The 25574-nt window shown below is 41.1% G+C and overlaps 1 protein-coding gene across 1 annotated transcript in view; it reads left to right on the plus strand.

The window, feature by feature from the left end:
* Window positions 1-25574, plus strand: part of TMC3 (transmembrane channel like 3) — a gene marked incomplete at its 3' end in the record, with an annotated part of 147670 nt that overhangs the window by 84993 nt on the left and 37103 nt on the right. Inside the window, exons 8-13 of the mRNA XM_082253474.1 lie at window positions 2707-2854; window positions 9934-9977; window positions 16459-16606; window positions 18488-18597; window positions 18698-18770; window positions 21860-22087. Coding sequence (XP_082109600.1) covers window positions 2707-2854; window positions 9934-9977; window positions 16459-16606; window positions 18488-18597; window positions 18698-18770; window positions 21860-22087 — 751 coding nt within the window. The remainder of the gene's footprint in view (window positions 1-2706; window positions 2855-9933; window positions 9978-16458; window positions 16607-18487; window positions 18598-18697; window positions 18771-21859; window positions 22088-25574) is intronic.

Genomic DNA, 25574 nt, shown 5'->3' on the forward strand with positions numbered 1-25574 from the left:
CAGTGTTGGCTACCTCGTCCTCCTCCTCAGGGCCAGATTAATGTAGGGGCTATTGGAGCTGCAGCTCCAGGCCCCTACCTTTTATATAGGCCCCGGGTTGGCCATATTCACTGTTACCGCTCTTCTGTCACTTGTAAACACAGAAGTCTGGCTTCTATGCTCGCTTCCCCAGGCAGCACCCTCAGAACCTCCCCACACAGCGTGAAGGACGGACAAGGAGGGACAGTTGGCGATGCATGGATGTGTTTATGGGCTTCAGAGACAGCATCCCATGTTGAATTAGGCATGCATGGCTGCACCCTTCCTCCTCTGGGTGCATGGCAAGGCACGGCCCTTAAGGCCCTTCAAAATCCTCAGCACCAAGCCCAGGATGCTGTTAATCCGGCCCTGGTCCTCCTCCACCGCCGCTTCCACCTACACCGCCCATAGGTGTGCGCAGCCTATTGCATTAAGGTGTGCACCCCAAAGTTGAAATACACATGCATGTGTTTGCCAGCAGGGAGAGTAATGTATCGGGGCCATGTACCTGTAGGCAAGGAGAAATAGAGCAGAGCAGGTCCCAGGGAGATCTTTCCCATCTCCTCACTGGCAATGCTATGTGCCCTAGGTGATTAGGGTGTGCCCAGGCACACCCAGCACACCCTGTGCGCACGCCTATGTCACCGCCACATCCACCACCACCTCAACCTCCCTCCTACTCCATATGGGCCTCGTCCTTCAGAGATGAAGAAGAACATTGTTTTATTTTTCTGTTTTTTTTTTGTTGTTTTAAGTTATTTCCCTATCCACATTTGTTTGCAGAGCACTTGCCATGCTCTTAATTACGTTTTGCTGCCATTTGCAGCACTCTAGCCCTTTCCTTTGGTGTTTTAGAGCCATTTTAGTGCCTTAAAGTTCGGGTCCCCATTGACTTCAATGGGGTTCGGTGTCCGGGAAAAGTTCGGTAAAAGTCCGGGACACGGACCCGGACTTTTTTTTAAAGTTCGGCCGAACCCGTCGAACACGGACATCTAGGTGTTCGCTCAACCCTAGTAACAATATATAAAGAGAAGCATTTTTTCTTGTAGAAAAATCAATATTTCACATTTAAAGTAAAACCTCTTTTATTTACAGTGTTTATTTGCATGAAGCACTTACTACTAATGATTTCTAAAATTATCCATTGCGGCAATTCACAAAGTAGGGTGATAAGTATCATGAAAAATATTATCATATTTATATATCGAAAAAGTGTGCCATGAATAAGTATGAGAAAGTCACCTGTGTTGCTATTAGATCAAAGCTGGGAGCAAGTAGCCTGGGGAGCCTGTGGGGACTGTCTTCAAACCCTCTAAAGGACCCTAACATGAGTAGTGCACCCTAAGATGAGTAGTAACAATCGATCTGGGTATTGAAAATATTCAAAAAGATAAACGTTTGTATATCACAAATGTTTAGAAGTGGATCGGAAAGGGAGGGGGAAAGGGGAGGAGAGGGGAAGGGGGAAAGGGGGGAGTGAGAAGAATAAGAGGGCAGGGGAAAGGGGAAGAAAAAGGGAAAGAGTGGAACAGAAGGGGAGAGAGGGGGAGGGAAAAAAGGGCTGACTTTGAGAACAAGAGGGGTTAACTGCCTAATGCTCCTTAAGATGTCTGTACTCACAAGGCTCCTGAAGCACCTTTTCTCTCCGTGATACCAGACCAGATGCTCTGTAGACTCTCCCTCTGTCAGCTATGGTTGGACCAGCGTCAGCCACACATACCTCAGGACCTCAGCTGTCCCACCTGAGGCCACATTGCAGCAAGTGCCAGGGGAGGCAGCGTGCCTCTCCCCTAACTGGCGCAATCCTCTTCAGGAAAGATCAGGAGCGTAGGTGCTCCGTGAATATAAATACAGACACCCAGCATGCCTAGGGGCACCTCCCCTTCCAGTTGGCTGGGACAGCATCTATATTCATGCTGCTCACCTGAATGGTTTCCACCTACAATCCAACATGAGCAGCATCAGAGCACAAAAACCAAGCAGAACTAAATGATCATGGCTCCTGTTATGCCAAATAAATTTACCTAGCTGCTCCTCTGTTAAGCAGCAGGGGCAAAAACTATTCTAACTACTCTAGCACCTTCCTAGGAGGGTGCTACACTCCTGTTTAATGAATCCCACTAAGCCTGTATTTTACAATAGGGGCTAAAAATATAAGCACATAACGCCAACTGCAGAAGTAATTTATGAGGGGGAACCATACAGTATGGCAAGCAAAAAAATGTAAATAGGACCTAAAATTATGAACAAGTTTTCTCCATGGCTCCCACTCCAGCCCTATCTTCCTAACATGTCCAAAAAAAATACTCTGACTAGAATAGGTCATCCTTTCCCCTTTGACCAGTTAGGGATCTAGCAGAATTATCCTTTTGAAGCTCAGAGTCAACTGGCACATAAGCATGGGGCATCTTCCCTGTTCTTGTCCGAATCCTGTTTTTTTACTTTTTTTTTGTACACATTGAGAAGGGTGAGGAGGACAAGAGGAGGAATCATGTTCATAGTTTTAGTTCCAAAGATATCTTGGTATTGATAGGTGGAAATATGCTGCCCTTACATATAAATATGTGAGAAGATACAACTTGGTCTTGCTCTTTGCACATGGTGATTTATCTTTTCCATTTTTTTTTTTTACAATAAATGTAACTACATTGTCCAAAAAAAAAACAAAACATGGATTATCTTTACAAGGATGGCAAAGAACTCTAGGCTGAGCTTGGCGAGTGCATCGGATGAGAACTATACCTTCTGTTGGAGAATCTTCTGTGCATGGGATTATCTCATTGGGAATACAGAAGCTGCCGAAAGTAAAACTGCTGCCATAGTTAACAGCATTAGAGTAAGTACTTTGTTGGCATAAGACAATTATTTTCTCAGTACATTATTAATGTTCTAACATTTACAATAATAGCGCTGCCTAGTTAACATGCATGGTTTAGCCAATCCTCCAATGCTTGTCACTTTTATTTCATTTTTTATTAATTAAAATGTAACATTCAAACATCATTTTAACCCCTTCATGCCTAAGCCTTTTTCCGACACTTGTTGCTTACAAGTTAAAATCAGTATTTTTTGCCGGAAAATTACTTAGAACCCCCAAACATTATAAATATTTTTTAGCAGAGACCTTACAGAATAAAATGGGGATTGTTGCAATATTTTATGTCACACTTTATTTGTGCAGCGGTCTTTCAAATGCAATTTTTTTTAGAAGAAATACACTTGCATGAATTTAAAAAAAAAAAAACAGTAAAGCTAGCCAAATTATTATTTTTTGTATATGAAAGATGGTGTTACGCCGAGTGAATAGATATCTAACATATCATGCTTTAAAGTTGCGCACACTCGTGGAATGGCGACAAACTACAGTACATAACAATCTCCATAGGTGACACTTTTATTTAAATTATATAAAAAAATGTTAACGGTTATATGTTTAGAGTTACAGAAGAGGTCTAGTGCTAGAATTATTGCTCTCGCTCTAACAATCGTGGCAGAACCTCATGTGTGGTTTAAACACTGTTCACATTAAAGGTGCAAATTACGTATGCGTTCGCTTCTGTGCACGAGCTCGGAGAGATGGGGCGCTTTAAAAAAAAAAATGTTCTTATTTATTTTATTGTATTTTTTTTATTTTTGCATTGTACCTTTATTTTATTTATTTTGTATCACTTTTATTGCTGTCACAATGTAAATATCCCTTCTGACAGTACCTGGCATTGACAGGTACTCTTTTGGAGGGATCTGGGGTCTATAAGACCCAAAATCCCTCCTTTACACTTAAACGCATTCAAAACGCCAAGTTTGGCTGTTTTGAATACTGTAATTTTATTTTTTTTTATCTGCCACCTTTAAGGCTCTAGTGACTGGAAGTGATGTCATTACATCGCTTCCAGGTTTCTACGAACTTTGGAGACCCGATCAAAGCTGAATCCGTCTTTGTTCGGGACACCAGCCAGCGGACATGCCAGCTGGTCGCGCGGGTCTCCCGGTGGGATGGGAAAATTAACAAAAATAAAAGTTACACTTAAGGAGTAATTCTGCTTTTGTTAAGAAAATACACTTTCTGGGTAATCTGTGTACGTTGCAAGTATTTTAACAAACTTAATTGCAGATTGGTACCTTTTGCTATTCTGAAGAAATAGCTGTTTGTTTGTTTGGTTCCATACGCAAAATGAATTGGCAATAGGACTTAATTTATAACAATCAATAAGTTGCTGTACTTGCAGAGTTCCAATGAGGAAAGTTGCAGGGTCTGCATCAGGGTTGCCAACTGTCAGTACATTTATAGACAGTTTGTAAAAAAATCTGTGATTTTTACAACTGTCTGTAAATATTGGGGGCTGATAATTTGTCATTCTGTGTTGACTTTTTAAGTGTAAACCCAGCAAATTACTTGTTATGGGTATTCTAAGTCCCGGTTCACACTACCGCGACTTGTCAGGCGACCTGGTTGCCTGACAAGTCACGGTCCATTCAGTGCTATGGGAACTATTCTAATAGGAGCGACTCAAGTCGCTATGACTTAGAAAATAGTTCCTGCACTACTTTTGACCGAAGTCGGAGCGACTTGCATTGACTTCCATTATGTGAAGTCCATGCAAGTCGCGCCGAAGTCGCAGTGCACGGCGACTTCACTAGTCGCCCCTGAAGTCGGATCACCATAGTGTGAACCGACACTCAGTGTTTCCATATTGTGTTTATACTGTTTAAATATTGATTGTTTCAACAGGAGTTCTGTCATTTTTTTAGGTTGTCAATAAATAATGTGCCCTGTCTGTACATTTTCGATGTTTTGTCAGTAAAAAATGCTTCGGGAGGCTGACAACATTGATCTGCATCTCTTTAGATGTGACTTCTCTTTGGGAAAATCTCACCAAAAATTGTATTTTTGTTGCAGAGGATGCCTAAAATCTGTGTTAGTGCAGACTTTATGGGAAAAACAATAAGCCAATGAAACAAGCAGGAAATAACATTCATGGGGGGCGTTCTGTGCACCATCTGTTTGCAGAATGTCTCCAGGTAGCAAAATTGCATTACATTTTACAGAAACTTAGGCCCCTTTCACACGGGCGCACCGCCCGACGGAGCCCGTTCTGTTTAGTGGGGGATCGATCCGCCGATCCCCTCTGAGCAGGCGGATGACAGCTCTGTCTCCGCTCTGTGTGCAGAGACAAGACTGTCAGATCCCTGCTGTCCGCTATGGGAAGATTGGATGAGAGCGGACTGCCTGTCCGTTCTCATCCGATCCTATCTGATCCTCCAGACTGATGGAAAATAGGGTTTTCTCCGCTGACACCCGCTGCCCCATAGGAATGCATGGAGCATCTGATCAGGTCCGCCTGAAAACCTGACAGGCGGATCGGATCGCCTGTGTGAAAGGGGACTTACAGTGGCTGCAGAGTGAAAAGGAAAGGTCATTTTTAATAACATGCAATTACAATATGACTTGTGTTACAATTGTATATGAGATGTTTAAATATACCTGAATAGGTATATCCCTCGTGCCACTGGGTAGGTAAGATAGCACTAAATCTCTATCAACTATAAAGACTAAAAAAAATAAAAAAGAATAGGTACCGTAATCTCTATATAGATTAAAAAAATGTATGCAGCAGCTGGGGTCAGATAGATAGATAAGGGAAATATATAAAGTCTCTGTATTCATTGGCTACCTCCAACGCTTGCCTATGTTAATATTGCAAACCATATGTTCCCAACCAAATGCAGTACATATAAAAGTGCATAAGTGCATTAATAAATTTAATAAAAACGTTACTATAATAAATTCTATACTGAGTGAATATGTGAAATTGTGTGAGTATTAAACCTCTATTGAAAGTAACTACTACTGTAGTGTACCTCAATTAATAAAGTGCCAAGTGCATGTGCCATATATCTATCTTATCAAATAAAAAAATTAAGTAAAAATAAGCATGATTCCAATAAAGGATAATCTGCAGTCAATGAGTGTTGTGTAAGGTGATTCCAACAACCCCTAGTAATAATAGGTGCTGTAGCACATGATGCAGTTAAACATCCATTAATGTTCCGGTGCAAACATAATAAATATCTTGTGCAAAGATGTGAGTGATTCCGTGCTAGTTCAAAGTGCAGGTGCTAATAATCTTCGCCGTCAGCCGTATGGTGACTAGGCTTCACCGAAGAAATAAATCCAAAAAGAATGTGAATGGGCCACTCACCAAAGGATGTTGGTCTTGACTACTGTATAGCAACAAGACCATGTAGCGCTTGGGTGGTCACCCTGACCAGAAATAATGTGCAATGTATCCAGTGTAGTCACTCCAATCAGGAACAGCAGTCTGTGTACAACTTTCCTTGTTTGTAAGGCAAAAAACTGAGAACTCCAGATAGTGTATTACCATAAAATCTATTTATTGCCCATCCATGGCTAAAAACATCCACAGTATAAAATGTAGTTAAAAAATTCCAGTGACTAGTCACCTAACGGAGTTGGAGTGGACGGCGGTATGACTTCCGGCGTGCGTTCCACTCACTCCTCGTGACGTCACCACGTCATGCGTTCCACTCACTCGTGTAAGGTATACTGTGTATCCACGTATACTGTGGATGTTTTTAGCCCATGGATGGGCAATAAAGACATTTTATGGTAATAAAAATTACCATAATAATATTGTAATACAAATTTAGATGCAAATCTAAAGTCTGACTACAAGGATACCATATATGTGTGATTATTATATATTATAGCAGATTTGCAAGGTTCACCTGTCATACTTCATCCTCCTACTTTTATAGTATCAGGCTTTTCCAAGTGATAAATTATCATATTTTGTTTGTTCCCTTGGGTTCTTTGTAGGGTTGCACCGATACCCTTTTTTATCAGCAAAAATGAATACCGATACTTTTTTGTCAAGTACTCACCAATACCGAGTACAGATACTTTGCAGTGCAATTTGCATCCATACAAAATTAAAGGGGTTGTAAAGTCAGAAGGTTTTTTTATCTTAATGCATTCTATGCATTAGGATAAAAAAACCTTCTGTGTTCAGCAGTCTCCCTCAGCCTCCCCCCCCCCAATGCAGCCCCACCCCCTCCCCCAATGCTTACCTGAGCCCCCTCTCAATCCAGCGATGTTGACGACTGTCTCAGCCTTACGGAACTCCCCTCCACATTGGCCATTGACTCCTGCTGCTGTCAATCAATCAGTCAGTTAGCCAATGAGAAAAGAGGAGGTGGGGCAGAACCACAGACCTGTGTCTGAATGGACACACGGAGCTGTGACTCGGCTTGGGTGACCCCATAGCAAGCTGCTTGCTGTGGGGGCACTCAAAGGGAGGGTGGGGCCAGGAGAGCCGAATAGGGACCTGAGAAGAGGTGGATCTGGGCTGCTCTGTTCAAAACCAACTGTTCAGAGGGGGAAAATTTAACAGGTTTGTTATTTTTATTGAAAAAAAAAACTAAACTTTCCAATCACTTTAATGGGAGCAAATCGCACTACAAAGAATTTGAACAGGAATGCGGTGAAATTCCTGGCTGAATCGTATCCGCTTTCCAGCACCACTCCTGTGTGAACCCAGGCTTATCATAGTGATTTTGAGCCCGAGTTCACACAGCAGTAGAGAAACCTCCCTGCATGATGGGTTCCACCATGGGAGCCGACTGTGGACATCTGCTGCTGCAGCTTGGGCTCCTCCTGCCTCTCCCATGGCTTTGTTTCCCACATTTCCAATAGCTCTCTTCCCCCATCCTCCAGCGGTTCTAGCCATCCACTGAACCCGGTCCTGCTGTACCAGATTGCTAAGATCCCCTGCTATCAGATACAGAAAAACCGGTTCAGGAATTTAAAATCCTGACGGTAATGACCAATTAGAATCTCTGTAGTTCTCATCTCATACTGTCAGCACTGCAAGGAGATGGCTCAAGCTGCTGAAGGCTGGGAGAAGAGAGCCATTGTACAAAGAAAAAGAACCACTGCTCCAGGTGTATGATGATAACCTGAGGTGGAATGTCTCATAGAGTGCCAGCCCCGGCCCGCCTCCGTGGAAAACTTGTAAGAAAAGAAACGGCCGCACATCCAGAAATTCTGATTGCCTTTATTGTTCAAAGTGATGACACCAAAGACACCAACACGAGGTCACGTAGGCGCGTTTCACACATACATCTTGTGCTTAATCATTACGATTAAGCACAAGATGTATGTGTGAAACGCGTCTACCTGACCTCGTGTTGGTGTCTTTGGTGTCATCACTTTGAACAATAAAGGCAATCAGAATTTCTGGATGTGCGGCCGTTTCTTTTCTTACAAGAGAGCCATTGTAGGCTGGGGGGAACAAAGCCATAGGTGAAGCAGGAGAGGGGGGAGAGATTGGCAAGATCAGAATATACGGGCTGCTACAGTAGTCTAGTAGTTGTGGGCAAATGAAACAGTCCAGTGGAATTGCTTGAACACTTCGATGGCTGCAGGCTTATAAAGGGTGAAGCAACCCTGTGTGGATCCAAAAAGAGAGAGAGAAGACCAAGCGCCGGTCTAAGTGTAGCAATGCAAGTTTTTAATATCACATAAAAAGAGCGTTACTCACAAAGGTGCATAAAAGCAGGCATCTAAAAGCAGTAGAGGGTCTGTGTGGTCACATCCAGGGTGTCCTTCCGATTCGGCTGCAGCACTGATGCTGTGGGGGACAAGCGGTGATCTCCTGTTGACGGCCTGAAGAAGGAGCAGAGCTATGCAACGCGTCGCCGTTCTATCCCCACTGTGTCTTCAGGAAGTGACGTCATAGCCCTCCGACCGGCGGACCCAGGCTGTACCACCACCGCTGAGGATCAGCACGTCCCCTGCCTCTCAACAGGAGATCACCGCTCATCCCCCACAGCATCAGCACTGCAGCCGAATCGGAAGGACACCCTGGATGTGACCACACAGACCCTCTACTGCTTTTAGATGCCTGCTTTTATGCACCTTTGTGAGTAACACTCTTTTTATGTGATATTAAAAACTTGCATTGCTACACTTAGATCGGCGCTTGGTCTTCTCTCTCTCTTTATAGGTGAAGCAGGAAGAGCTGCAGATGTCTACAGTCCAATGGGAGCTAGAGCTGGTGGAACTTCTTATGCAGGGAGGTTTCTCCCACCGCTCCTGTGTGAACTTCACTATGACAAGCCTGGGCTCGCACAGGAGCGATTTGGACAGGAATCACACTGCATTCCTGTTCAGATCGCATGCAATTCTTTGCAGTGCAATTTGCACCCATTCATTTGTATGGACACAAATCGCACTGCAAAGTATTGGTTTTGATATCAGGAGCATTTTCACGAGTACGAGTAGCCATGAAAATACTCAGTATTGGCACTGATGCCAATGCTGGTATCGGTGTCAGTGCATCCGTAGTTCTTTGAGTTCTGCATCTTCCTAAACATTCCAATAATGAATCTGGATAATTGAAAACTGCCACCACACCTCCATGCCAATGAGCCTTTGTGTCTTGTTGATTCAGTGGATGCCTTTTAAATGTGGGACAAGCATAATAGTATAAAATATATAGAAAATGTAGGATACAATGTTTTTTTTTTTTTTTGCTTCTGGAATTACCTCTATCAATTTTGTTGGAAAAGCGGGATTATTCAAGCATTCAAGAAATTACCCAAGTTTCCACTGCCACTGCTTGAATTGCATTGTCAGTTCTCCCCTTCCATAGTCACAGGAAAGCAGTAAAAGGCATAGGTGTCCAGGGAATCATTTCTGTGTGTTGGCTCCCAGTACAGTATATGATAGGCAGCTGTTCTGTAATACTGTAGCTTTATGGAAACAGCAGATGCTCATCCAGGGGCCTAAGTTGGCACATAATAAGACTGGTTTTATTACTGTGTTGGTCTGCAGACCAGAGCTATTGTAAAGTGATTTCCCTAATTTCCTTTTAATTTCTGTCTTTAATAAAGGAAGCCATTTTAGAAGAACAGGAGAAAAGAAAGAGCAATAATTTGTACGTAAGATTCCTTTTCAGTTTCATTCTATGCATGCCTGCTTTTTTATTGCTTCTATAAAATAGGATTCCCCAGAGCTCTTTGTATAATAATTTTATGGTTTTCTATGTTTTTCCCCTTAGACTAATTAGTACATGTGTAAATTTACAGTTATCCAATTCTTGCATTTTCATTCCACCAACATATGGCCTTGCAAAGTGTTCAGATATTGGAACAAGAAGATATAGACCTGGTAATCCCTGAACTTTGAAAATCAAATTAACTCAGCTTTACAGCTGTCATACATTAAACTGCATGGGACACTATAGGATATTTCAAGTCTTCATAGGAAGAGGAGCTTTTTGGCAACTGTCTCGAAGTAGTAGACAATTATAAAAATACTAGACAACTGCACCACTTATGCCTCATGCACACAGGGCATTTAAAAAGCAAGCTGCAAAGCCAGTTCTGACGCCAGTAAAAAGCAGCTGTAAAAACGTGCTTTTAGAAGCGTTTTGTATTGGGGTTAATGCATGTTGTAGTCACGTTTAGCAGCATTAGCATTGAGCAGCCTCTCTCTGACCTCTTCCATTTTCCAACCTCAAATCCAACTACTACAGCTTAAAAACGTCTGACGTTGCCTATAGCCAGGGCTGACCCAAGACATTGTGCTGCCTTGGTCCAAGAATAAAATGCTGCCACCCCCCCCCCAAAAAAAAGGACCCCACATCCATTATTTTATATAAATATAACCTTTAGAAAATATTATATACAGTATCTCACAAAAGTGAGTACACCCCTCACATTTTTGAAAATATTTTATTATATCTTTTCATGTGACAACGCTGAAAAAATTTCACTCTACTACAATGTACAGCTTGTATAACAGTGTCAATTTGCTGTCCCCTCAAAATAACGCAACACACAGCCATTATTGTCTAAACTGCTGGCAACAAAAGTGAGTACACCCCTAAATGAAAATGTCCTAATTGGGCCCCACTTAGCAATTTTACCTCCCTGTGACTCATTAGTGTTACAAGGTCTCAGGAGTGAATGGGGAGCAGGTGTGTTAAGTTTTGTGTTATCGTTCTCACTCTCTTATACTGGTCACTGGAAGTTCAGCATGGCGCCTCATGGCAAAGAACTCTCTGAGGATCTAAAAAAACGAATTGTTGCTCTACATAAAGATGGCCTAGGCTATGAGAAGATTGCCAAGACTCTAAAAACTGAGCTGCAGCACGGTGGCCAAGACCATACAGCAGTTTAACAGGACAGGTTCCACTCAGAACAGGCCTCCCCATGGTCGACCAAAGAAGTTGAGTGCACATGCTCAGCATCATATTCAGAGGTTGTCTTTGGGAAATAGATGTATGAGTGCTGCCAGCATTGCTGCAGAGGTTGAAGAGGTTGGGGGTCAGCCTGTCAGTGCTCAGATCATACGCTGCACACTGCATCAAATTGGTCTGCATAGCTGTCGTCCCAGAAGGAGGCCTCTGCTAAAGATGATGCACTAGAAAGCCCGCTGAAGACAAGTTTGCTGAAGACAAGCAGACTAAGGACATGGATTAATAGAACCATGTCCTGTGGTCTGATGAGACCAAGATAAACCTATTTGGTTCAGATGGTGTCAAGCGTGTGTGGCAGCAACCAGATGAGGAGTACAAAGACAAGGGTGTCTTGCCTACAGTCAAGCATGGTGGCTGCAGTCCATGGTGGCTACAGTCAAGTTGTTATGGTCTGGGCTGCATGAGTGCTGCCGGCACTGGGGAGCTACAGTTCATTGAGGGAACCATGAATGCCATCATGTACTCTGACATACTGAAGCAGAGCATGATCCTCTCCCTTCAGAGACTGGGCCGCAGGGCAGTATTCCAACATGATTACGACCCCAAACACACTTTCAAGATGACCACTGCCTTGCTTAAGAAGCTGAGGGTAAAGGTGATGGACTGGCCAAGCATGTCTCCAGACCTAAACCCTATTCAGCATCTGTGGGGCATTCTCAAACGGAAGGTGGAGGAGCACAATGTCTCTAACATCCACCAGCTCTGCTAAGTTGTCATGGAGAAGTGGAAGAGGACTCCAGTGGCAACATGTGAAGCTCTGGTGAACTCTATGCCCAGGAGGGTTAAGGCAGTGTTGGAAAATAATGGTGGCCCCACAAAATATTGACACTTTGGGCCCAATTTGGACATTTTCACTTAGGGGTGTACTCACTTTTGTTGCCAGCGATTTAGACATTAATGGCTGTGTTGAGATATTTTGAGGGGACAGCAAATTTACACTGTTATAGAAGTCGTATACTCACTACTTTACATTGTAGCAACAAGTCATTTCTTCAGTGTTGTCACATGAAAAGATATAATAACATATTTACAAAAATGTGAGGGGTGTACTCACTTTTGTGAGATACTGTATACTGTTTTCTTCTTCCATAACTCACTACTGGACCACCAAACACCCACTGTCTGTCCTCCTTCCTCCTGTGTCTGCAGTGCCCACCACCCTAGGAGATCTAGCCTGCATGAGATGGAGTGCCCTGAGGTCATTGCGCACACCACAATCACTTGAGGGAAATTCCCCCCAAGAAGACACTCTGCCTCCTCATACTCATCAGTTTGCACTATGGGCGACAGTATGAGATGGGGAAATTCCACCTGTAACACGCCGCAAACTGATGACACACAAAACTGCTCTAAAAAAAATCTTGGGAGGCAATTTTCTGCCCCTCTCCAAGTGCTGCCTGGGTCCAATGGACCCAGTGGGACCCATGGTAGGGCCGGCCCTGCCTAATGCTGTATGCAGCCTTGAGCAGCGTTTTTACAGCTTAACGCTGCTGCTCCAGAATGCACAGGCCCTGGGTTTTTTTACAGCTTCAAAAAACGCCTATGCCACTTACAGCTCCTAAAAGCCTGTGTGCATGAGGCCATAGAATAACATGGAGGGGCGTTTTTAAGCTTTAAACACCTGACGCTCCTAAAAGCAGCTGTAAAAATGCCCTGTGTGCATGAGGCCTTAAAGTGGAACTACAGCCAAAAAAGTTTTTTTCCTAATTTTTGGATAGAGTGGGGAATGCTTAGATCAGCCTTGGAACTTCAACCAGGATGTCAAAACCTTTTAACTGTAAAAGTTACAGTTCTTAAATAAGGGTCACAAACTGCAAAAGTAGAGAGTGAACAATTACCTTTTCTGCTGCCCATGATACCATTCAGCCACTACTCTGTTCAAGAGGAATCTTCATCAAATGTCCACTAAGAAACTGACATTTCCGGGAGTATCAATCTCCTTGGTTCCTTGTTACACTCAGTAGTTCCTTTCACCAACCCCCAAGTCCCTATTCTGTCCTGTTTGTCCTCCCAGCAGACTTTCCCAGAGGATTTTTCTTGCAATTTGGCAGCAAGAACATCAGCAAAGGCAAGTATTTACTCTCTTATTTTGCAGGTATACTAATTCCAGGTTTATTTTTTTTATTAATATGATATCTTTAACTGTAAAAAATATTAAGGCAGAACTTCACCAAAAAGAGGAAGTTCCACACTTCCTCCTCCTAATCCCTCATTCAGCATAATTGAAATTTCTTTTTTGGTGGGTGGGGGTGGCAAAAACCTTGTTTTGGCATGTACCCACTCCCACTAATGCTGGGATCGTCTAGGACTAGGTGATCTGAGTAGAGGTTTGCCACCCCCCTTCCTGCCTCTAACCTTCTAGGACACGTCACAGGTCCCAGGAGGCTGTGGGAGCATTCACAGGGCACAGGTTGGCTTCCCCCAGTTAACATGCCGGAAAGGGGGACCCAAAGAATAGTGAAGAACCTGGCCTGGATGAGGACTTTGATGGATCTCTGGAAAGGTAAGTATCTGTTTATTGAAAGTCAGTAGCTACAGTTTTTGAGATTATCTGCAACTATGCCCACCTAGATTGTCTGGTAGGCACAAATTAGATCAAGTTTAAAAGTAGATACATTTACTAAGGCACCCAAAGAAAGAATATGGGAGAAAAACTCATTCTATTTAGTTATTGCACTTCTCCTTTGTGAATGTGTTGTAAATATTTAAAAAAAAGCCCAAATGTCTACCTTCTTATAAAATGTACACAGAACAGCAGCAATCTAAGGCCTCATGCATACTGCTGCAGTTAAACTTTTTTGTGAGTTTGGATGTTTTTTTAACAGCCCTTAAACTCCCCTCTATGTTATCCTATGTGTCCAAGTACAGATAGACCTTTTTTAGCAGTTTATCAGCAGGGGATAAACACCTTAAAATCGTATTCAAGAGCAGTTCTTTTAACAAAAAAACGCTGAATGCTGGAAAATGCTCATTAATGCCCATAAATGCTCATAAACGCTCACAAACTCTAGGCACATTTAACACTTCAGCTTTTATTTATTCCTATGGGCAGAATAAAATAAAATTCTGGCCAATTAAATGAATAAACTCCCAAACTCTGTTAAAGTCTGCTAAACTCTTTTGAAAAAAATACAGTTTAGAGTTTATAACGCTGATTATCTCCTGTCTGGGTATACAGCTTTTACAATAAACCAGTGTGCATGAGGCCTAAAAGAATAATCCCCATTTACTGCTAGTGCTAGAAATCCAGACATTATCCTTACATTTGGCCAGTGGTGTATTTTGGTTTTGTGCTGCCCTAGGCAAAACTAAAATTGGGCGCCCCCCTCCTTTGTAAATTTGCCCCACTCCTTTTTTAATGGATGTGACTCCTTCCAAAATTGAAGGACTACAAGTCCCAGCATGAACCCCTGAGATCTCACAAGAGGGGGGGGGTGAGAGGGGGTGGGTGAGGGAGGGAGAGAGAGAGGGGGGTGAAAGAGGGGGGTAGGAGTGAGAGAGGGGATGAGAGAGAGGGAGGGGGTCAAAGAGTGAGAGAGAGGATGAGAGAGAGGGGATGAGAGAGAGAGTGGGGATGATAGAGAGAGGGAGGAATGAGAGAGAGAGAGAGAGCGAGAAAGGGGGGTGAGAGAGGAGGGATGAGAGAAAGAGGGGGGAGAGAGGGGGATGAGAGAGAGAGAGAGGGGAGATAGGAGAGAGGGGGGATGATAGAGAGAGGGAGGGATGAGAGAGGGGGGATGAGAGAGAGAGCGAGAGAGGGGGGTGAGAGAGGAGGGATGAGAGAAAGAGGGGGGAGAGAAGGGAGATGAGAGAGAGGGGGGATGATAGAGAGAGGGAGGGATGAGAGAGAGAGGGGGGGTGAGAGAGGAGGGATGAGAAAAAGAGGGGGAGAGAGTGGGGATGAGAGAGAGAGGGGGGGATGAGAGAGAAAGAGAGAGGGGGATGAGAGAGAAAGAGAGAGGGGGATGAGAGAGAAAGAGGGGGTGAGAGAGAGAGGGGGTGAGAAAGGGAGGTGAGAGAGAGGGAGAGAGACAGGAGGGGTGTGAGAGAGAGAGGGGGTGAGTGAGAGAGAGAGGGGGGTGAGAGAGAGGGGGTGAGAGAGACGGCTCTAGCAACCAGTGGCCAATAAAGTCTCAGGTGGAGGGGGGGTGACTTTTTTGCTGCCCCCCTGCAAAGTGCCGCCCTAGGCCTGGGCCTTGTTGGCCTAGGCCAAAATACAGCACTGCATTTGGCACAAGGTTATTTCTATGAAACACAGAATAATATAAGAATGGGCAAACTTTTATTTCTCCCATCAGCAAGCTCAACTCATACAAATATTAACAGTGTAAATTGATGCTACCTTAAAAAAAATATCCTAATTATGATTGTATTTTATTTTGTCTTTTTTTTTTTACTTTTTATATAAACAATTTAATACCATTTCATGAATTTGCTTGGTATAGTAGAAATAGTAGTCCTGCAGGACTAAAGCGGGGGTATGGAGGGAACTGGTCACCAAGTAGATAGATAGCTAGCATGGATGACTGTCTCCTCAACAGGAAACCCTGAATCTACAACCATTAGCAGACTGCATTTCTTAATAAATAAACAGCAAAAGGATTCAGGGATTATCGGAAATTGGGGCACTTGCTTTAGTTTTTTTCTTTTTAATCAAATAAATTACCTAGACAGTAAATGCTCTCCTATGATGTTTAGATATTTACTGGAGAGTAAATCTGTATATCATCATAAAAATATGGAACAGTAAACAAGTGAAATATGATAGATATATGAAAAATATTTATGAGTAAGAGCTATAATAATAATTTAAAATGTGTACTCACTGAAAATATAAAGTAATTCACATTTTGGTAATGTTTCCTTAACATCTTATTCACATGTCAGTAGTCTACATTTGGTTTCCTAGATCTGTGCAAAAACAATTTGGGAAAAAAGGCTTCAAAAGTGCATAATCATTCCCAAGGTTCAGAACTGTAAAAAACATAATTACTTAGATTTGTAACCATAAGCTGAACTGAGTCCATCTGTGAATTTTTTAAATAGTTGGTACACTGAAGATCGGTGTGTAAATGTGTAATACTCCAAGAGAAAAACAAAACTATGTAATATATGGTACTCTTGATTATTTCTGACAATAGTGTCTCTTTTCCAGGGCAGTTACAATAAGTCTGAGAATTCTAGCAAACATTTTAGTTTTGCTCTCGCTGGCAGGAAGCATTTATATTATTTATTTTGTGGTGGACAGATCACAGAAGCTCGAACGCACAAAAATAGAACTAACCCTTTGGGAAAAAAATGAGGTAAACACGTTTTTATTCCTAAATGTTTTTATGGTAAACATTTTCATTGATACAGGAATCAAATGTGCTCTGTAACAGAAGGTGAGAGAAGATATCTATAATACAGGAGGAACCGGCAGGGGTTCTACTTCTCCCTATTTCAAACTACATTCTCATCTACTAGAGTGGGGGCTGGTGTTGACATGTTTTTGCTCACTTTAAACAACTTTTGCATCCCATACAAATTAATGGGAATGCAGAACCTGCTTAAAGCAAGTCAATTGCCGGTGTCCTGCCGAATTTTCCAACTTGCCAAGATCTCCGACCAGAAGTGACAAGGGTTGGAGATCTCGGCAAGTTGGAAAATTTGGCAGGACGCCGGTCAGAAGGTCAACTGCACTTACACAAAGGGATGGGGATGCTTGCAACTTGCTCATGATGGGGAAGCTCATGCCATGTGGTCACATTAAGTGAATGGTGTCACGAGCATCCGACCCCTATGTGTATGTGTAGATGTGGGTAATCCCCAATCCACAGCTCATTGGCCTGGAACTCACAGTTGCTTTCCAGGTTTGGCCAAACATGGGTTCAAACCAAACTCAGAGCCCATTCTCATTCCTATTAATACAGTAAGGCTGTGATCACTTTGAACACCAAGTCAAGTGTGAAGGAAATTTATTGAACAAACAAAAAAACATGATTTTTGCTAGCACATGATTGGTTGGTTTAGGTGAACACTGCTTTACTTTAAAAATTTAGTAGGTAATCATTGACATGCAAAGTGAATATTATGTTTGCTAAGCAAATAGCTGCTACTGCTTTAAAAATAAATCCACCACGAAAATAAAAGACAGATATAAAAAGAAGCTAAATCATTCTAATGTTTTACCCCCAAAGGGTTAGTTTATCTTTTTCCAACCCCCCGGTCCCTGCTGTACTTGCCTCTGTGGGTGAAGAGCTATCAGTGCTCACACACCTGATGTAGCAGTCTGGGAATTTTAAATCCCAGCTCTTCTCCCCCTTATTTCTGTAGGGCTTCTTGAACAGATTAGAGCATCTCTAAATGGTTAGCTCCGGCATGTGAGTATCTTGGGGCTGGTGGGATGGGAGAGGGTGTAGCGTGTTACTTCACATTTTTTTTTTCTAAAAAGATAAAGTTACACTTTAAATCTAAACATCTGTAAAATGAAATCTCAATTCCAGAATTGTTTAATGGTTAGAGATAACATGAAGGAGGATGATAACCTCCTAACAGATTTTTATGGGTGATTGGGATTCTCTTTTGGATAGTTTCCCCCCTAATCTACTGTCCGGACACATTCTTTTAGTAAAGGGGGGACGTTTTAACATTTCTAGCAATGTGATTATATCATTCTGTGCCTTCCTGTTTTGTGAGAAATTATCCCCATTACATGTAGGGGCATCATGAAAACAGGAAGTTTGGGAAAATCTCCCTACATAGGATCACAGACAAAAATAATATCCTGGAAAAAATGTAACTCTTTCCCACTTTATCCAAAACTGAAAAAATAATTCTATAGTTGGGCATTGCAGGATTCCAAGAATAAAAGATTTGTCCAGTTATGTATGAATCAAAAATCTAGTTTTTTTTTTTTTTTTTTTGGGGGGGGGGGGTTTACTTCCTTTGCACATAATATTAGGGCATACAAAGTGAACAAAGCATTTTCTTATTTACTAAGCTAAGTGAAAATACACTTTGCAAAGTGAACAGCCTTTACTCCTTTAGTCAATCAACCCAACTGAATACTGTGAACACATTTCATCTGTCCCTTCTAATCACCACCTTCCTCTATAGAGAACAAAGTAGGTTAATTAAAATATTTTAGGGAGACATGTAAAAGCTATTATAATAATATACAAATGTTGTGCATTCATTTATAGGTAAGCGTAGTGGTTTCACTAATCACTATGATTGCTCCATCAGCATTTGAGCTGGTAGCAGCCTTGGAAATGTATCATCCTAGAACAACATTACGCTTCCAGCTGGCAAGGTAGGTATTCATAACACAGACAGCAGCAACCACCAGTCTCCATATATGTGGAGGAGGACTGTAACCAGTGTGCCCTCTGGGATTTTTTTTTCTCTTTAAGGGTCCTTGTATTGTACTTGGGGAACCTATACAGTTTGATTATTGCACTGCTGGACAAAGTTAATAGCATGAGTGTAAGTACACAGGTAAAATGAAATGTTGTGGTCATGTCCAAAATCTTTGTTGGCCTCAGAGTGCAATTTTTTTTACAAACGGGTTTCCAAAAAAGTTGGGACACTGTACAAATTGTGAATAAAAACAGAATGCAATGATGTGGAAGTTTCAAATTTTAATATTTTATTCAGAATACAACATAGATGACATATCAAGTGTTTAAACTGAGAAAATATATCATTTTTAGGGACAAATGTGTTGATTTTAAATTTCATGGCATCAACACATCTCAAAAAAGTTGGGACAAGGCCATGTTTAGCACTGTGTGGCATCCGCTCTTCGTTTTATAACATTCTGCAAATGTCTGGGGACTGAGGAGACAAGTTGCTCAAGTTTAGGAATAGGAATGTTGTCCCATTCCTGTCTAATACGGGCTTCTAGTTGCTCAACTGTCTTAGGTCTTCTTTGTCACATCTTCCTCTTTATGATGCGCCAAATGTTTTCTATGGGTGAAAGATCTGGACTGCAGGCTGGCCATTTCAGTACCTGGATCCTTCTTCTACGCAGCCATGATGTTGTAATTGATGCAGTATGTGGTCTGGCATTGTCATGTTGGAAAATGCAAGGTCTTCCCTGAAAGAGACGACGTCTGGATGGGAGCATATGCTGTTCTAGAACTTGGATATACCTTTCAGCATTGATGGTGCCTTTTCGGATGTGTAAGCTGCCCATGCCACACGCACTCATGCAACCCCATACCATCAGAGATGCAGGCTTCTGAACTGAGCGCTGATAACAACTTAGGTTGTCCTTGTCCTCTTTAGTCCGGATGACATGGCATCCCAGTTTTCCAAAAATAACTTCAAATTTTGATTCGACTGACCACAGAACAGTTTTCCACTTTGCCACAGTCCATTTTAAATGAGCCTTGGCCCAGAGAAAACGCCTGCGCTTCTGGATCATGTTTAGATATGGCTTTTTTTTTGGCCTATAGAGTTTTAGCTGGCAACGGCGAATGGCACGGTGGATTGTGTTCACCGACAATGTTTTCTGAACATATTCCTGAGCCCATGTTGTGATTTTCATTACAGTAGCATTCCTGTATGTGATGCAGTGCTGTCTAAGGGCCCGAAGATCATGGGCATCCAGTATGGTTTTCTGGCCTTGACCCTTACACACAGAGATTGTTCCAGATTCTCTGAATCTTTGGATGATATTATTCACTGTAAATGATGATAACTTCAAACTCTTTGTAATTTTTCTCTGAGAAACTCCTTTCTGATATTGCTCCACTATTTTTCGCCACAGCATTGGGGGAATTGGTGATCCTCCGCCCATCTTGACTTCTGAGAGACACTGCCACTATGAGAGGCTCTTTTTATACCCAATCATGTTGCCAATTGACCTAATAAGTTGCAAATTGGTCCTCCAGATGTTCCCATGTACATTTAACTTTTTCGGCCTCTTATTGCTACCTGTCCCAACTTTTTTGGAATGTGTAGCTCTCATGAAATCCACAATGAGCCAATTAATGATTTCAAAATGTATCACTTTCAACATTTGATATGTTATCTATATTATATTGTGAATAAAATATAAGTTTATGACATTTGTAAATTAGTCCATTCCTTTTTTTACTTACAATTTGTACAGTGTCCCAACTTTTTTGGAATCAGGTTTGTACATAAAGATAAATTACCTTAGGTAGATTCATCTGAACATTCTATTTTGTCCTTTTAATAATACTAGCAACTGTGTGCCTGATCATTGAACAGGCTGAATATGGCAGGAAGCACAGGGATTTGTGTTGGTACAGTGATGGTGAGTGCTGAGGTGTGTATTGCTTCAATGGGAGCAAGGGCAGAGCCAGGTGTTGGTGCAGTGGTGAGTAAATTGGGGTCATGTGGAAAGGGTGGTGAGAGGGGGAAGTGGGGAAGGCTCTGTGGTGAAGTTGGGGTTAGTGTGCAGGTGTGGTGCAGGAGGAAGAGGTAAGGAGTCAGATGCAAACGTGAGAGGGCAGGGGGAGTAGTGGAGAGGTTTCAAGCATAGTGATGAGAATGGGAGTGTGCAGTGGCATTGAGGGGGTTGATGAAGGCATGGTGGTGAGTGGTGCCTATGCAAGGAAGAGTCAGCTTTAACACCAGATGCAGTCCTCCTGGCTAGTAGCAGAGGTCAGAAAGGGGAGGTTGGTGGTGGGAGCTGCCATGTCCAAGATTACAGTTCCAGTGTAAGCTGCAACAAAAGCCAGGCAGTAGGGAGGTGGTGGGAAGGTTAGAGATTAGAAGACCATGTCCCATTACAACACAGACTCGCCTGCTGTATGGACCACTCTGGATGTGCTTCCCACTGGGTGTGGCTCTTGCAGCTGGTTCTTGTCTATAGTTAAACATCAGTACTACCAGTTGTGAATAGTAGGGACACAATGATATTACCTTCCTGCTGCTACTGCACATGCACCAGGTATTGGTGCCATTTGGCTTATCATTAAGACTCGACATGACCTCCAGAGTGAACTTGACATTAAGTGACTGTGCTTCTGATCTCCTCTAATGTACAACTGTCCTTCCAATTACTAGCAATCTCCTTTCAGCACAGGAGGTCTACTGTCACTAAGAACTTATTTCTAGCTTCTATATGTCACATAATCTACTTAAGAGAGTTACAAATAAGTTACTAGGAGACTTCCTGTGCTGGGAGCTGGTCTGTGTGGGGACCACCAAAGGTCAGAGGTGATAATCAGCACTGCCACTTAATGCTAGGTCCACTTCCTCTGCATGCACAGTATAACCTATATAGACTTCTATGGGACTGGGTGACAGATCACCCTTGGCCTGGCCTGGGTTCTATTTCACACATGTACTGTAGGAAACATGGAGCTCTAGCCCTACATAGTACTGTGTTATATTGAATAGTTAGTAATTTGTTAGTAATAATAAGTTAGTAAAAAATGAAATACAAATATATATATATATATATATATATATATATATATATATATATATATATATATATATATATATATATACTGTAGTGTGTGTGTGTGTATAAATGTAATAAACAAAGTACTGTAATATGAATATTGTTTAATATATGTAACAATGTGTTTCAGAACAGTAGCAATGACACCTTCATGGATGCAGCCCCACTTTATGCCTCAACAGCCCCTGTATTATCTACAGCCAGTCCTAATTATGGAATTGATAGAAATTCCACTTTTGCAATAGAGATGGATCAGAACATTACAAAAATCATGGTTGCTGTCAACCAGACATCATCCCCGGTTATGTCTGAGGTTCCAATGAATAAAAATGAGTGCTGGGAAACCTATGTTGGACAGGTGAGATATCAGCACAATTATATAACATACTTCGCCTTTTAAATGTTTGCCAAGCCAATTTTTTTTCAGTTTTTGATGGGGAAGATTTCAAACTGTCCTGCTATCCAGGGTTCTGTTAGAGAGATTTCACCTCACTTCCTGTCCCTGTAACAACAACTTTACCAGACAGGAAGTGATGGGAAATCTCTGACAGAAATCACAGTCAGAACTTAAAATAATTTGCATTGGTAATGTAGGGAATGTCCTGTCACAATATTATTGCTGTATGTGTCCCTGTTGCAGCTTTCTCAGCTGCTGTGTGATGAAGCTTGCCACCATAAGGATCCATTTATATACACATTGTAAGGGTTGGTGACTAAATTATTGGGCTGAAACGCACAACAACACAAGCTAAAGTGGAGCAGGTTGCGCTATACCACACTGCAGCACAAATGTGTTTTGTATTGGTGTGAATGGACCCTACGTGAGGGAAATGGAACTTCAGAAGGCTGTAAAAAACCTGTGAAGGCTTCTAATTTTTCCCACTCTTTCCTATTAAAGGTTTTAACTGGACATACTGTGTGTAAAAAGTTAGAGTTCCTTACTAGAGTTCTACATTTCATGTGATTGAGTTACTTCTGATAATGATGTCTGATATTTCCTATGAACCTCATATTAGGGCCCATGTTTGTATTCTGTCTGCTTTCACCATCCCTTCACTTCATGTCCTAAGAAGTGCTTTAGGACATAATAAGAAATCTCTCAAATAGGGATACCAACAGAAATAAAGAAAAAACCTGATATTATAGACCATGATAGTATAGAACAAGAGTCCCCCAACTTGAGGTGCCCACACCCTCAGGAAGTGTGAGATGGATTTTCGCAGGTGCGACAGAGTGGCTTGTGTCCGTTAGTGACGAGTCATGCCATTGTGCCATAAGACGTGGTAGTAGGTGGATGTGTTGCATAGATAGTAGTCTCATTATTTATTTATTTAATCAAACGGAGAAATTAGAAGAATTATCATATAAGTAAAGTAAATAACTTATCAGAGCATTGCCTTTAAATTCATTATAATGCAACATCTGATATAATTATTGTATATTGTTTCACTCATAACATTTGAGGGATATTTTGCTGCCGAAGACATGAAGATTTCAGGAGAATGGATCACGAATCCTATATCCTACAATCTGAAACTTATTTTTTTAAGTTCAATTTGCTCCCTCACAATGTTGTATGTGTTCACTTTGTGGTTCAAAAATTAGAAATGACACTAATGCATCCTCAAATGTGATATTAGGGGATGCAAACATTAACTAGACATTCTTTAGATGTGTGGGGCATATAAAAGGTTGGAAACCACTGGTATAGCAATACAATCAGTATTTGTATTGACAGAATGTTTATACTGCTCTGATAAACAGTGGCTATTTATTCAAATAAGCAAGGATCTATAATTAAGGAGATTCTCAACTTATTTCCATAAATCAACAAAAACTCGAGATCGTTTATTGGCGCTAGTTTGAAGATAAGTGAAATACAATTTTGTGCAAAAATATATATCTATTAAATAAAAATCAGTGCAGAATAATATCAAAAATATACTTGGTAATTAACACAAAATGCAGGAACAAAATTCAATAATATGTATCACACAGGTAATGTGAGAAATGCAATTAAAGGATATTATTACAGAATATAACAGTAACCAAAACCCATAACTTCTGTAATGTGATTAATAGCTTCTCCTGAGCTCACAAATTATAGAAACAAAATTTGACAGATTTGACACGTGACCTCTCTCAGCCAACAGATGTTCACAACTCAATGTTTAAAAATGCATGGAAAAAAATTGTTACACCATGCACCAAGACTTGCTAGAAATCAAGATAGTTTTTGGTAAAATAAACTTCTACTAATTAAATTTTTTTAAGAATACATCACTGCACCATTTACTATGGACTGAAATCAGCCTCAAGAAGATGTATACATATGTGTTTAAATTCCCAAGATTAGAAAACAGACCAGTCATACTGCAGTTAGAATGATCTAAATTCAAATCTTAATGCTATAAAGATAATGGTTCAGTCAGATGTATATGGCAAACAAATTGCCTATAGAAAATATAGAAATTAATACTTTACCAAAGACTGCTATGTCTGTTGCCTGGGATGTCACTTTTGAATAGCCTTCCTCAGCTTCAAATGTCTCCCATCAGTGTGTCAGAACCTCTTCCGAGCATCCTACTTCCTTCCTGATCTTTTCAATTCTCCCCCTGTCTCTAACTTACATTAAACTTTTATCCTTTGGGAATGTGGGTGTGGATTTTGTTTTCCACATGAAAACGTGTCAAATAGGGCTTCATTCACTATATGGCTCTACCTCGCCATTATCAACAGGGGGCACTGTTTGTCTGTATAAAAAATTGAGGAAAATAGTTAAATTCAACTATTTTCTCAAAGATAACTTTCTGACCTAAGCCTTGGAGAAAAACTTAAATCTTAGTATGTTATCTATCATGCCAACTTACTGTCAGGAATACCGTCTACCTTTAAATATATATTGCCTGGATAGGTTTGCCTGGAGAGTAAAGTAACTTAAAGTGGGATCCATATAACACTTAGTTCTTTACACATAAAACAAAAAATGGTATACATATTTAACCAACATTATATATTTGAAGCTTATACCTACTATATCAATAATAATACACATGTAATTCAAGGAGTACCTCCCCCCAATATATTATGAATATCGGTTGAATATTATAAAAGTGAATATATATAAAACATTCCTTGAACTTATTCAATTAAGTAGGCTTATGTATATGTTTCATGTAATACAACGACACAATAATATTATTGCTAATACAATTACAACAAATAACAATAATGTTTCCTCAAGCAGATTTTTAAATTAAACATCCTGATCCCTTGTCCATTGTTGAAATCGAGACAAGAATGACATCACTCTCATTATAACCTAGCCTGGCACCATGGCTAGTCCTTATCTTGGCATGTTGTCTGGGCCCCTTTAATTTATTGGCTTGAGAAGGTCTTTGCTAAGCCTCTAAAATTCTATGTAAGAATATACACTCAAGGATAATGAACTTACATTCACCTCATGACCAATATGGCTGCCAGAATGTCCATATAACAATATGCAAAATATGTATGGGCCTCATATAATTCCTTTTAGCTCCAATACTTCTGACAGTATATTAGACTTTATTGGTGCCTACGAATCGTAAAACAACACAATTTCATGTGTTTAAGATAATGGCACTTTATAGTACAAAATATATACAGTACTGTGCAAAGTCTTAGGCAGATGTGAAAAAATGCTATGTATTAAGAATGTTTTCAGAAATCGAAGTGTTAATAGTTTATTTCTTTCAATTAACAAAATGGAGAGTAAATGAAAAGAAGACAAATCCAAATCAAATCAATATTTGGCGTGTCCACCCTTTGCCTTCAAAATTAATTTCTTCTACGTAGACTTGCAT

This window comes from Pelophylax lessonae, assembly GCF_965119305.1.
Source record: "Pelophylax lessonae genome assembly, chromosome: 4".
Taxonomy (NCBI): Eukaryota; Metazoa; Chordata; class Amphibia; order Anura; family Ranidae; genus Pelophylax; species Pelophylax lessonae.